The sequence below is a fragment of the Pavona decussata genome, unplaced genomic scaffold (genome assembly GCF_977016875.1).
Source record: "Pavona decussata unplaced genomic scaffold, jaPavDecu1.1 SCAFFOLD_262, whole genome shotgun sequence".
Classification (NCBI taxonomy): domain Eukaryota; kingdom Metazoa; phylum Cnidaria; class Anthozoa; order Scleractinia; family Agariciidae; genus Pavona; species Pavona decussata.
Window position 1 is genome coordinate 1032501 of NW_028145665.1, and position 14905 is coordinate 1047405.

Consider the following 14905-nt stretch of genomic DNA (forward strand, 5'->3'; position numbering starts at 1 on the left):
ACACTTGGTGTTTCAAGGATAAAACCTGTTTTATCTGAAGTAAAGTCACTTGCAGTAGGATTGTAAATAATCATCTTGATTTGTTTCAGGGCAACCTGCCTCTACTGGCAGGCTCAAAAGATGTTGAACAAATTCTGAAAGACATTCCAATGCCTGATGATCAGGAGATAGTTGGCATTACTGAACGACTTGTTGAACAAGAGCCATTGAGTGCAACTGCTGCTTCATTGAATGAGAATCCTCCCGAGACTTTTACACAGGATTTACAAAATCTAGATAAGGTAGGAAGTCTAACCTTATTGCATTAATCTCTAAGGGTGTAAAGTAAACTTTTGAGACAGGTCTGCTTTGTTGTATGTGTCTTTTAAAATAGATACTTTAATATTACAGTGGGTCTTCTGTGCATCCTAAAAAAAAGCACAACCATCTTGAAAATTAAACTGTACAAAGCTTTCTTGCTACATGGGTGGATTGGTTCAGAAATGTAGACAATAATGCAGTTGGCAAATTAGGTGAAGGTGGACACCAAATATAGGGGAAAATGGCAGATTTCATGAAATTTCTTAAAGGGCATTAAAAATATTGTCTCGGTACACTCATAATGTTAAATAAGCTGATGGCGTCACAATCAACTTAATTTCCGAAATTATGGGATTTGTTGAGATATTTTGAAGGATTATGATGAAAAATGTCTACTTGCCAAAAATCAGTATCCTATTGCAATTTGGGGGTGAGATATTAGTGTTGTTATGCTCCAATGACTCCATATAAATCCTTCTAATTTTGTCTCTGTTCCCAACCTACAAAATTAGAAGGATTTGCATGGAGTCATTGGAGCATAAAAGTCCAATATCTCATCCCCAAATTGCAATAAGATGCTGATTTTTGGCAAGTAGGTATTTTTTATCATGCTCATTGCGAACATCTTAACAAATCCCGTAATTTGAAAAATTCAAATTTTTGGACGTCACACTTTAGTACTGTATAGTCACTGATTGAGTGAAAATGGTGAATTTGGGAAAATAGCAGATTTTGGCAGATGTAGGAGGTTTATCCTGTGTTAGTGATGCATGCTCTCATCATGATTTTTGTATTTGTTTTGCTTTGCAGCAAAGTGCTCAAAGCACTCTAAATGATCTACTTGCATGGCTTAAAAGAGCGGAAGGCATTCTCAAAACCCAGTCACTTGGGACTTTAAACCAAACAAGCCTTTCCAATACTCTCCAAGAAGTCAAGGTAAAATACAGATACAGTAAAGTTCCCTTCTTAAATCCCGTTTGAAGTTAGATTTTGCTGCCTTTTACTGGCATAATTATCATAATTGCATTATTTTAATTTTACAGGTACAGTGCTTTAGTATCTCTGTTCCTCCAGACCAGCCTCTCCACTCTTCACTAAAGTACTATACCACTAATAAATTTGTTCTAAGTATCATAATTTCACTCTAATAATCTTGGAGGGGTGCTATTTAACAAATCAACACCAGTTTTCTATGATCCAAACTATTATAGACCATAATATGAGGAATAAAATGTTTAAAACGCAAGTGAAGCTACGAGCCGCAGGCAAGTGATTTCACTGTCAAGTTTTAAACATTTTATGGTCTATAAGAGTATAGATGTAGAAAACTGCCATTGCTTTGTTTTTTTTTTCACAATAACATGGAAAAACTAAGAACGGAATTGGCTTTATTTTCCGTTAAGAATTAGCACACACGGTGCATTTGACTCTTATAGACAATAGCTTTAAGCCAGTCAGCGCGCAGGAATTTTGGCAGTCATTATAAAAATTCAGGTTGCTGAAACAATGTACTTGTAATAAAATTCCAAATATACCCCTCCCCCTTCCAGTATAAGCCACTAAAATCTCAGGTGTTAAAATCGATCCAGTAATATGTACTTCAGAATATAAGCTCATGGACGGTTGTAAAATAGTTACAGTAGTTGGTTTAAGTTGTAAGGTTAGGGTGGCATACTTTTATAATGATCAAACCCAACCAATTTTCTAAATCTTCAATAAATTTGATAAAACGTTTTAATAAGCAGTTAAATAGAGAAAACTATTTTTCTTAATATTTCTGTGTTTGAACATCTATAATAGAATTTACAAGAGCAGCAGACACAAAGAACTCCACAGTATGATTCTCTGAAGAAGTCCATGGTCACTAAAATGGATCCTCAGCTGCAGTGCAAGCTGGATGTGCTGTCTGAAAAATGGATCAGAGTGAAAGACAAAGCCAGCGACTGGCACAGATTGTGAGTTGACAGTGTAGTTAGTGTATACAAATTCAGAGGGAGACGATGCTTCCAGAATTGGTGACGTTAGACTTGAGTTACTGAAAAAAAGAATACTGATGTGCATCAGTATTTGAATCAGTTTAAAGGGGCAACGGTGTGGGCAGTGTGCTGTGTTTTGGCTAATACTGTACCATCGAGAATCGAGAGTCGATCCTCGAGTTTCAAGGATCGAGACATGATGGACTGTCTACCTACTTTTGAGCGGTACTGTACTCTACAAAGAACCTTTACTCAAACGTGAAATCGAACTTTGTGGACCGATAATTTTAAGTGATCTTTCTATGAAAGAGAAAGGAAACCACAGTACATCTGCAAGTGTTTCAGTAATTCTTCCAATATACACGAGATAAACTTCTAAAAGGTGACCATTTTTTTTCCAAGTTGGAATCTGTTTTCCATCCTGGCAATCGGCAGCTAAAGGTTATTGTGTACTATTATAGTAAATGTTAACAAAACTGGGCCATAATCTTAATCTATCTTTCCATGAGTACAACTATGTGTTTTGGTCATTCAAGGTGATTTTAAAAGTAAGTGACATTGTCCCATTAAGATTTACAGACATTTCTTCACGTTAGTATAACACTCATAACTCACATCATTTCTTTGTTTTATTGACAGATTGGTATTTTTGCTGAACATTGTTGAACTTGTGTCCGAACTTGAAGACAGTCTGCGTCGTGTTGAAGTGATTCTGATTCAGCAGCCTGGCCTCACAGCAAACCTCAAAGATATTCAACACCAAATCAAAGTGTTACAGGTAGCATCATATTTCCGGGTGGGGTGGGGTGGGGTGGTGCCGGGTGGGGGGAGGGAGGCTTCTCAGGGATGTTAGTGACGTGGAAGTGTGGAGGCCTGTTTTGGGTTTGAAATCAGCGACTGGAGACTTTTAGGGAGTGAAAATTCTCGTTGGGGGAACGATCTTGGCAGTGCCCTTCATTAGGACTTTATGCGGAGACGAATGGACTTTTTTGGATTACATAGCGTGATTATGTACGCATTCTTTCCTACGGTTCATTGTTTCAAAATTTAATTTCATTCATTAATTCGTTTAATTTAATTCATTTCGGGAGTTTGGATGTCTATTTTTTTGGCTCTATGCGTTGTTAAAACCATTCGTAAAATCATGGCCTACTTACGGAAAGGGTTGTATTGCGAGCGGAAAGATGGCCGCTTGAGCCAAAAATGCCATTTCGCTACTTATGTTTCCGTACACGACTGTATTAGTAACATTGGAACTGTAGTTTTATGCTATAATGTGAACGAAAAACGTCGAGGAATGGTAGTGAAAAACCTTTTGTTTCCGCAGCAAACGCTCGGGACTGAAATACAACCTAGAGAAAGCAAAATCGCAGATGTTCGAAACTCGCTGCCCGAGCTGAAAGACTTCGACAGAGCAAGAGTTCAGGCCATTCTGGAGAGATGGGAATCAGCTCGGCAGCAGATTGATAACCGTCTCGTGGGACTCGTGCAAGCCGAGCAAAAACTGGAGCAGTTTGAAGCTGGGATGAAGGACGAACTGGACTGGTTAAACAGAGTAGAGAAGAAAGTTGAGGACAGAGTGTGGAGTACGAAGACTGATAACGCGGAGAAAGTTATGGAGGAGCTGACAGTGAGTTGGAAAGTTTATTCAGTTTATGACAAGTAGTGAAAATCATTGAAATCCTGTAATATTTTACGCATGAAGTCTTTCGTGGCTGGCAATGTGTTCCTTACTGAAAGCAAAATTATCCAAACAATTCCTGTGAAGAGCCAATGAAAAACAGAGATGGTTCTGCTACAGTTTACAACTACAATCCTGAAAAACGATCTTGGGACAAAGTTTAAAATTTTAAACAGTAACTCGAACATTCTATTTCTCCTCATATGAAATTTCACCTGTACTATTTTGTGCATGGTTCGCTCTCCCCCGTCCGCCAAAGCAATGTTGATTTGTGAGTTGCGTTCTGGACACGGCCATAACAGATTGTAACGGGGCATGGATGGGGGAACAAGGATTTCTTTTAGGCGAACCTGTAGTCTAGAGATAACAGGTAATTGAGTTTGTCCCAAGACTTTTGTCCAGGATTGTAGCTCTTTTGGAATGCGAAACAAGTCCACAGCGACATTGTACAAAAAGAATAACGAAACTCCATTCAAGTGAACAAAAGGACCGTTGAAGGGTGCTGTAGTTCTTCTTCTCACCAATGGTGGCGAAACAAGTTTATGTTTGTCACGCTGGTGTATGCTTTGGTGTCCTGGTTTAAAATTTCCTGAAGGTAAAGACAGGCATTTTTATTAACAGCCATATTTTTTTTTCTTTCTCTAGTCTCTGTACACAGATATTCGGAACCAGCAAGTGCCAATCAAAACTCTCTGTACTGTGGGGCACGAATACACCGATGAATCTCAGGTATGTACACTTAAATAATTTAATAATAACCAATTTGGAAGCAAGTGAAATTCAAGACCATCTTGAATAGCGCAGAGAAGTACTATCATTATAGACTTGGGTCAATATTAAATCACGGCCAACTTGATAAAGAGTTGGTTTCTGACGGCCCATAAATGTTAAAATTTTTAAGAGCATTGCAGTCTGTATCGATATTGTTTATTTTGCTTTCCGTCACCTTACGACCTCCTAAAACTATTGGCTATAGAACCTTGGTTCTTTACAGACGGCTGGATTACATAGTTTTAGTTTCAAAACGTTTTTAGCTCACACTGCATCATTTATGTTCGGGAACTAGATTGTATTCGTTTTCAATGTTGGTGCTGTTTTCTAGGTGTGGGAAAGGAACCTCGAGGAGTATCGCCACAGCTTGCATCACCTGCCAGAGTCCCGAGACACTACGAACCCCATCCTAGAAAGTGCCTCGAAGGGCCGCGAGGAAATGATATCATCCCTAATGAACATGAACGCCAGATACGAGAAACTTTTGAACGAAGTGCAGCTTATTATGGAAGAACTTGTGGAAACTTTGAAGAGACAGGGAAAGGAACACAAAGAGGTCAGTTTTATCCTACTAATTAAAATTCTCTCTTCTTTACTTGTGTCTTCCCCAAGAAAGTTAAGTTTTTTCAACAAACTTCCTGTTTCCCAAGATGGTAACTCATGACAATTAAAGACTGAGTAGTGAAATGATTATTGAGATGAAGCTTAAAGAACCCTTTCTGATTCTCTTTGGCGAGCCGGATTCAAGTTCCTGATGTTCTAATAGAGCTTTTCCCAAACTAAGCGTGCATTACTAGGTTCGTGATTACTTTGCAACAAATATCTAACCACTCCAGTTCCAAGTTTTTGATATCCACTGTATCTGTTTTTGACCGAACCTTTTCTATGCTTTTCAGGTCGAAGAGGCGTGTCTCCAGTGGTGTTCCTCTATCCAGCACCTGCTTGATTGGCTGTCAGACACGGAAAAAACCCTGCTCGCACAAACCGCCTCCCCCGCAGATGTTAAGGAACTAGAAGAACAAATTGAAGAGCAGAAGGTGATCTATTTTTCAGTTTAAACCCACAGGATTGCCCACGTTCAAAGATCAAAAAACCTACCAGGAAACTTGACCTTTTCTCGTTTCTCTGGGAAACGTAGTCGGTTGACGGTCATGAATATTCGTCACTCAGAAAGGCACCGGAATTTTTCGATCCCATGAAAGGAACGTTTCACTGAACTTTGTGAATTTACCAAGATCAGAAAACAATATTCTCTCTCAAATCTAAGTCAGTTTTGCAAAGTATTGGTAGAAGATACCGACATAGGAGAAACGTTCTCAGTAGCTTTCATTTGAATGGGTTCACGTCAGACTTTCATCCAGCCTTCGTAGCTGGCGGGATGTTTGGGCGAGGGCGAAAGATGGGCGAACAAGCGGCGAGGCCGCGAGGGGAGTGGGTAAAAGGCGGTATTTTCTCGCGGCGTACGCCATGGTAGCCTTCTCGCAGACGCTCTTTTGGCTCGTCTCGTTGGGGAGGAAAGATTGCGTGATGAGTTAAAAGAGCGTCTGCGAGGGAGGTTAATGCCATGTCTGCTCCGCCGCCAAAACCTTTTATATTCACCCGCGAACAATACTGCCAGCTTCGCAGGCTATCTTCAAACAGTAACAGACTTTTAGAAAGGCTCGAGCCACTCTTTTGTAAAGGAAACTACGAAGCGACCTCCAACAGTGTTGTACAAGGTGGACGTGTGTGACAATCGTGTCGATGCGCTGACAATTATGTTGAATACCACATATGCGCTGTTCTTTTGACATTTTAAGATATGCAAATTGCTCGATTGTCTTTTGTTTTCCTTTTCAAAAGAAACAAGGCTTTGTTTAATCCTGTGATAGTTTGTGTTAATTGCTTTAAAAGTCAAGCCTTGGAAAAGTCCAGGTTTTTCTAACTTAGTCTGCAATTAAAAACTGCCTCTAGATAAATTTTTGAAAATGGATTTTAGGTGTAACATCGCTATTTTTGTACCTAATTTGTTACCTTTTTCGTACAGCGATTGAATCCCGTGAGAGTTGGGCCTCCACAAAGCTCAACATTTTTAGCGCGAGTGATTTAATGTAATCAGCAAACACTGTAACTTGGCGACTTTGATAATCTGTAAAAGAAAACAATTTTCCAATTCGGATGTCACACGCAGAGCTCAATTTGCTGCAAGTATCAGAGGAGACAAGTCAAAAATGTAAACAAATGCTTATAACAAGTAGTATTAGGAATTGTCACTTTGTCACACACAAGTGCGCGTCTTATGATGATTAGAAGTCTTTGTCATTGCGGGTGACAATTCTGAAAACTGGACGAAGAAACTGACGAGGCCTCTCTCTGCAATGTGTTGTAGCGCTAACACTGATCCCAGGTTCGTAACGTGCTGTGGGGTTATCTTTGTAAATCTGTCAGTAAAATGGCCAGTATGGTTGTAGTTCGGAGCATGTTCAGTTGGTAAGGCTTTGTTTACAGTTTGAATGATGAGTGAAGTACCGTTTTAAATTGTACTGTGTTACTTGTATTACACGAACATCAGAGATAACGGCCGTATGTTATGGAAGGGCTGTTCTTTTCCAGAAGAGTCTTGTCCTGTATACAACAAAATTATCTACCACGATCTTCTGAGGGACTTAACCGCAGTGAAAGCATCGAGCAAACTTTACTTTTAAACTGAATATAACGACCGTGTGATGTACCTGACAGAATTTTTGGCAACAAGCGTTGTGATCTCCACCATGCGACAGTGAATGAATTCAAACGAAAGCAAAAAGATGTATTTTCTGAACGTTATATTCAATTGTGAGAGCTTGGCATCGGGATCAGTTTCATGCAAGCAAAGATGCATCTATGCTTGCTTGAAACTTTATTGACTCATGCGATCGGTTTTGTTGTGTTCAGTTACTTCCATGAATGTTCTTGTATGCTAATGAGGCAACTTAATCGTTGTAAGCAATATCAGATCTTCTTTTTTCAGAGGTTTATATTGCTGCTGTAAGTTATGCCTTCTTGAAACCAATAGGCATTGAGTAAAATTGAATACGTGCTTCGCTTTTGGGAGTTTCGCCGATTTTAACTACTAGCATTCCTGAACTGAAAACTGTCACCCTTCGAGATAAATAATAAGAAAATAATATCCTTTCTTGGTAGGATAACTTTACATTGCCTTTTTTTTTCTCGACTTTCGTAGTAGATTTATTGGAGCAAGGGATTATCTATTTTGGAGGTCTTATATCGTTTCCCAATGAATTCAAATATTTTTTTCCTTTTTTCGTGTTTTTATTAATAAAGCTACTGACACTTTTTTTCTACTCTAAATTTTCTCTTTTCGTCTAGATGAATAAACTTATTGTCGTTGTTTCTGTCTTGATCAGCGGTTCACCAAAGCAGTCTATGAACGGAAGAAGCCAGTCGAGGTTATGCTCCTTGAGAGCAAGCAGTTCTTGAAAGGCAGCGGTCAGCTTCTATCACCCACGAAAAAAGCCGAACTTGACTCGAAGATGAGCATTCTGGAAGCGAGGTGGGGACGACTGCAAGCCGAGCTCGACAACCGCTACATGAGACTCGTTCGGATTCACGAGAAGCTCACGAAGTTTGAGGAGTTGCTGCATCCATTCTTGGTATGTCAGTCAAGTTGTGAATTCCTGAAATATTCAAATAATAAGCAGGACTGAAATCATCCTTAAGCCGCCGTTACACGTTGAAACTTTTAGCTGGAACTTGTGCACAACGGCGAACGAGACCAGTTTCACGAAGTGGTGTTACACGGTGAAACTCTTGTTTTTTTCAGTTTTACCACTGCGACCGTTGCGAGCCGTTGCAGAAGTAGAAAGCGGTTCTACTTTTCGTGAAACTTGTCTCGCAACGGAAGTTCGAAAAAGTTTCACGAAACCAACCATGTTACACGGTGCAACGCCTGCTGAAACTTGTTTTGCAACGCCGTTGCACACAAGTTTCAGCTAAAAGTTTCAACGTGTAACGGCGGCTTTACAGAACTTTTTTTTATCGCAGGAGGATATATTCCTACTTAATATAAGTGCCACCTAGAATTGTACACGGGAAATGAAACAAGAACTGGTTGACTGAGAACCGATTAAGGGGATTTTACGAACGTGGTGGTTAAACGAAGAAAGCTACTAAAAAGGTTTTTGCACAGAGAGAACAAACCTTATTTTTCGTTGCGTTTGTTGCTAATATTAACACGTTTTTTTTATAGGCTTGGCTTAAGAGAGCCGAAGACCAAGGCAGCGCCATTTTACAAAATGTCAAGGATGCCCAGAAAGCGCAAGATAAACTGCTTATTCATCAGGTTGGTGCCTTATGTTGATGAAGAAATTTAAATATGCGAATAGCATTAACAATGGTTTTCAGTTGAGTGTTGGAAAAAAAAAGTTATTCATGTTGGCTTTGGTTTTGCTTTACTTCGCTCTGTGATTGGTTAACTAAAGATTCCCGCCATTTTCTCAACCAACGCCTATAGTCTCACGCGGATTTTCCCGCGTTTCAGGCCAGCTACATTTCTTCGATTTCTCGGCCCAGTTGTTGAAAGCACGATTGAACTAACGTGAAGTTTGTGTGATATGAATTTCGATTCCAGTTTAATTACTGATCACTAAAGTTTTTTTCCATTCCAAAAGATGCTCCCCCTTCAGTTTTGAATTTGACTCGAGGTGTTAATTGGCTTACAAAAACCGCGCACTGAATTTTTTTGGTGTGTTATTTGTATTTTGAAAACGATGATTCTCGCCACGCTCGACTTACAAAGCCGACTCACACGGTCTGTCAGCCATCTCTAAGTTTATGCACGATCTCCTGTCCAGCCAAACTATCTTTCATTTGTGGATGTTGACAGAAAGAAATACCTCAAACCAACAGAAAGACTTTTTACTATTCCTAATGACATGTAGCGGGCAAACGCCATTAAATGAGTTTTCTTTCATTTTGTAACCTTTTTTGTTGTAACTGTTGTACTACTCGGTAACCTTTTATGCAATTTTCGTCGCATTTGACATTTTTATTATGTAAATATTTGCCAAGGTAAGCGTTATTTATACCACTAACACGAAAAGAGATCTGTAGGGACAACATCCTTTGATTCTTGGCTTTAATCCGCCATCTTGCAATTCTTGTCACCGAATATCTTCTTCGGCCAGCCCTTGGTAAAAGCAAGTTTGCAACTCGCTGCACAACTGAACTTGTAGATGACTCCATTTGGGTTGCTTTCTTCTTTTGTAGCACTTTGTTGACGACGTCAAACAGCACGAGAAAGACTTGAAGGAAGTGAATCAGAGCGGAGAAGACTTCCTACACGAAGCTAAGGTGCTCCTTTAACATCAATAATCATAGCTTCCAACCTGATACGTGTAACACAAGAACGGCGTTAATCGAAAAGGCCTGTAAATTTTATGGTAGATTCGCTTGGAGACTCAAGTATTTAAATTTATGCGGTTTTTGGTGTTATGATGCTGTTTAAAATAACACTATTTAAACTTCCGTTTGAGAAATTGTTTTAGGAGCAAGAACCAAGAACGCACATGTCTTAACCAGTCTGAATTATAGTTTGTCTTTATCAGTTTACTGTTCCGGTCAAATCAAAGATTAAGCACCGTTCAATCTATTTTCTCTCAAAAACACGAAAGCTCACAATAGGAAATGCTCAAGTTATTTTTGTCAAATATAGATAAGCAAACTAACCGCAGGAAAGTAGCTTTCATTAGTCACGCGTAATTTAGGATCTCATCTACAGACTCAAAAGTAAGAACTACAGAACCTGATTCAAGGTTGGCTGTTAAAGGCAAGCTTCGGTTTAAAATTATTTCAATCCTTTCAGTTCATAAATGAATTTTGTAGTTTGAATATGTTTAGATGATGGTGGAGTATAGACGGTCCTGTTTTTTATTTTCATAACTTAATTTTTGCTGTCTAAGGGTGTGGAGCCTGATTTTATTTTTTCTTTACAAGCTGCAACATAACGCAGACGAGAACATTGCAAGAAAAGCCTGCTGTAAAATACTTCTGTGTATTGCGTCTCGCAACTTTACGAACCCTACTAGTAAGATACGTTTTCTGCAACCTGCAATGAGGGACAAGTCTTATTCACAAAGTATAGAGTGTTTTCATTCACGTGACTACCGGCCATATTGGTTTACTGAAACAAAAGAAAGTATTTGCATAAAAATAGAGTTCAATTCCCAGAGGTTTGGTTTGGGACACCAACATCACCGCCATTTCTTTGTTTTGGGACACCAACATGGCATGGCCGCCGTGACGTCATGTGAAAACACTCTATACCATGACTGCTTACTTAGCCTTGATACGCAACACCATTCGTGTTGAAAGAAAACAATGCTCGTTGCAACGGAATTTAATCTCAATTCATCGTTCCGGTCGGTTGTCTTTTTCACTTTGTCCGCAATGTAAGAATTTTAGGTTTGATCTTTCTCACTTAATCAGACTACGGATGAAAACTTTCTTCCGTTGTACAGGTTTTCCACGCAGAACTCGAGAGATCAGTGGCCACGTTAGAAAGCGCAGATGTCAAATCGCCGTCTCAAGTCATACTGGACCCTAATGAGAAGTCCTGGGTACTAGAAAACAAGCTTGCTGATATCAACGAACGCTACAACAGGTAAAGAATGCGTGACAAAGGAAGGGCAAAGCTTTGCAGGCAATGCTATTAAATATTAGTTGAAGGCACTTTCTCGAAATCCTTCTTTGGTATACTCCAGTGAAGGATAATGCTCCATGAACCAGGTCGAGGGATTGATCTGATCTGTTGTCAAGACCATTTTGTTCAGTATCCCGTGGAATGTTAGTCCATCACAGGATACTCAGCATGAAGTAACTGTTGAGGGCATTAGTTCTCCTCTCTTGGATGGGATGGTCGTTTTATTGTAAGGTTATCCCCATGTCACCTGGAATTCATTGAAGATTCGCCTGCTCCATTTTACAAAGACAATGTGAATGAAAGTTAGTGAAACGAGCTAGGGCTTCACCACACTTATGGCACCTCCGCATTCGTCACTTAGAATTTTTTTTAAACTTTCGTTTAGGCTTCTCTTGCTACTCAGTGAACAAGGAACCATCTTAGACCGCTCTTGGCGCCAGTTACGCGAGTACGACAGTCAGGCATCGCAAGTGCTACCGTGGTTAAACAGTGCAGAGGATAGACTGGGACGATCCATGGCACAGCCTGTGAAGACAGATCCAGCGATCATTAAACAGCAAATCAATGAGCTGAAGGTAAGCAATACACGCCAAAAAATATTTTGGTTCATTCCTAGATTAGCCCAGTCTGTCGACATATCGACATACCGACATACTTTCTCTCTGGTTTCTCTGCACACCTCGTCCTCGTCTACTCTTCAACTTCGAAAATTTTCGGACTTTCAAATTTCGAGCAAAACCAAACTGCCAAGCAAAGATTTAATGCCTGCGAATCTGTTTATAATGTGAGAATCATTCAACCCTGCATTACAGAGGCAAAGATAAATCGTTGATTCCGTGCCTTAGTTTTCGCGCCATTTGAGCTAACACAGATCAACTTGTATAGCAGTGAGTTCTTTATAAGAGTGCTTCTAGTGTTCATTGTAGCTTAACGTTTATTTTTGACTTGTGTTGGACACTCGCTTGACGCAGCGGAGAGGCACCAGGAATCTTTGGGGTAGTTCTTCTTCATTCTTAAAGGGACTGGTTCTTCACTACAACAACTCGACGACAGTTCTACAATTATTCAGTTCCATTCTAAGACTACTCTACAAGTAAATTAAGACTTCTACTCAATTCTACATCTACCCTACATCTTTACTACTAGTATCTCTGAAATCATGCCTTACTTTATAGTATGCTGTAAACATGTTTACGACTGTAACGCAACCAAGGCCAGATGGTCCCAACCAGAGATAAGAATTGGTTTCGCCAAAATACACTAACAGGAAAGAACAACACAACTGTTTTAAGAAAATAGTTAGAAAGGGAAACCAATCAGGCTTATAAAATCCGTAAGTGTTTTGCCTTGATATCAACTTTCGAGGAGGCCCAAGCCAAGGTTAAAGGAAGTAGGCAAACCTGTCCACAGCACAGCTGTTAACTCTAATCTTTGAACAACAGGAAAAAGTCAAACAATCTGGAAAAAAACCATCAAAACTATTGAAAGGAAATAACAACTGTATTCTAAAATTAAAGTCAAAACCCACCCTTACTCAAGCTTCGCAACACTTGTTAGGCGCTGCAAGCAGAGGTCAATTCACATCAGGCGGAGATTGTAGCCGTTGGAGTGCTAGGCCATAGTATTCAAGGCCTCATTCGAGGGCCCGAGTTTGAGCGCGGGAAATCCATCAATCAGCGGTACGATGAGCTTTGTGCGAACATCACTGTGTACCAGGCTAAGCTCCAATCAGCACTCACTACATCGCAGAATTTCAAGGATGGACTGGACGCCGCCATTAAGGCTCTGACTGAGCTCAAGAAACAACTGGACAAACTACCGCCCGTGTCACGCAATCTTGTTGAACTCAGAAATCAGGCGCAACAGTTCAAGGTATTGTTGAATCACGCTCAGATTAGTGCAATGACCTTATTGAAGTCAGTTTGTTTTTAAAGAAGCAAGACAGTTTTACATGTTTTTCGAGGGAAAAGAAGTTTGTGAAAGCGTTGATCATTAGTACTTTTTTCAAAACATTTTCCTCGTGGCGAGATTCTCCTATTTGTGGTTAGTTTCGCAGTTGGAAAGACTAATTTTACAAAAGTTTTATTTTGCACAATTAATAAATGTGTTGCTCTTTTTATGCTGATGCCAGCTTCTTTCAGTGCTAGACGCTGTAAAGTCCGTTTTTAATCTTTTGTTGTTTCATAGTGTAACGGTTATTTTATACCGTTGTGAGATAACATACACGAGACACAAGCCGACGTAGAGCTCGTCTACAATTCCCCGACGTTTTAAACAAGAAAAAAAACTTACTTCGTTCACTCCGGTAGACACTGTAGTCAAACAGTTTTGGTAAATTTAGGCGCCTACTACCTTGCACCATTTGGTAGCAGTATCAAATTGCTGCGAGGAACCTTCAAAAAGTAAAATCGATGAATTAAGTTCAGTTAGTTCTCATCATGGATTTACGAGGACTTGTATGAATTCGTTAGCTTCCAAGAGCGTCATCATGACATGGCGTTAAAGTGGAGTCCTCTTATTTTTAGGTTGTGCAGACTGAAGTGAACCGCCACGGAACTTCAGTGGAAGCTCTAAACGAGATGTTCCACTTACAAAAGAAAAAGCAAAAGGAATCCAAACTGAAACAGATGAACAAGTTGTGGGTGGAAGTGATGGAGAGAGCTGGCACTAGAAAGGAAGAACTCAAAAGCGTGTTCATTATGATCGCCAAAGACTTTGAACGCTGGGAACTGGGCATGATCAAGAGACTCGACTCGGGTGAACTGGTGACTAGTGACATACTTGTGTTTGAAGAGAAGTTACAGGTGAGTTTTTAATACTGCCATATGAGTTTTAAATGCTGGATCTGAAATAGGGCTGGTATGTTGACACAGTATGTTATCTCCGTGTTCATAACTTCATACATGGAAATGGGGCTGGTGTATTGCGACAGTATGTATCTCCAAGTTGATAGCTTCGTGCATTGAAATGGGGCTGGTATATTGAGACAGTGTGTTATCTCCAAGTTGATAGCTTCGTGTGTTGAAATGGGGCTGGTATATTGACACAGTGTGTAATCCCGCAGTTGATGGTTTCGCTATCACTAATGTGTACATGTATGGTATACTTATAGAGAATATTATCGCATTGTTAATATTGTAAAGGGAATTAGAAGTTGATAAACTTGGTTAATGACATGACAATTACAAGAATCTCCAGATAGCCTTTAACGTATAGTCACGGTAAAGTATTTTAGACGGTTTTCCGGCTGGAAATAGAGGAGACTTAAAGGGGCAGTGTCACGTATTTTTCGCATCACTTTGAATGGCGAAAAAACACATTCGTTGTATGGATGAGAACATTGAAATAATGGTTCATTTTTGTTAAAAATAACCCTACTAGGACACAGAAACTAGTATCCTTCATTTTTGTCTGCAGATGGCTAGGATGGAAATGGATTGCAACTTGAAAAATTAGCCAATTCTTTCAAGTTCCTCCTGTGAGTTATGGAGAAATTGC

The 14905-nt window shown here is 39.7% G+C and overlaps 1 protein-coding gene across 6 annotated transcripts in view; it reads left to right on the forward strand.

The window, feature by feature from the left end:
* LOC146456038 (uncharacterized) overlaps positions 1-14905 on the forward strand; it is a 145564-nt gene that overhangs the window by 34586 nt on the left and 96073 nt on the right. For all 6 annotated transcript variants that reach the window (XM_085093599.1, XM_085093602.1, XM_085093604.1 and 3 more), the window contains 15 exons: positions 90-281; positions 1111-1236; positions 2101-2255; positions 2916-3054; positions 3604-3906; positions 4603-4686; positions 5060-5284; positions 5625-5765; positions 8115-8360; positions 8957-9049; positions 9976-10059; positions 11226-11368; positions 11793-11982; positions 12965-13279; positions 13933-14211. In XM_085093599.1, the coding sequence (XP_084949725.1) occupies positions 90-281; positions 1111-1236; positions 2101-2255; positions 2916-3054; positions 3604-3906; positions 4603-4686; positions 5060-5284; positions 5625-5765; positions 8115-8360; positions 8957-9049; positions 9976-10059; positions 11226-11368; positions 11793-11982; positions 12965-13279; positions 13933-14211 (2715 nt within the window). The remainder of the gene's footprint in view (positions 1-89; positions 282-1110; positions 1237-2100; positions 2256-2915; positions 3055-3603; positions 3907-4602; positions 4687-5059; positions 5285-5624; positions 5766-8114; positions 8361-8956; positions 9050-9975; positions 10060-11225; positions 11369-11792; positions 11983-12964; positions 13280-13932; positions 14212-14905) is intronic.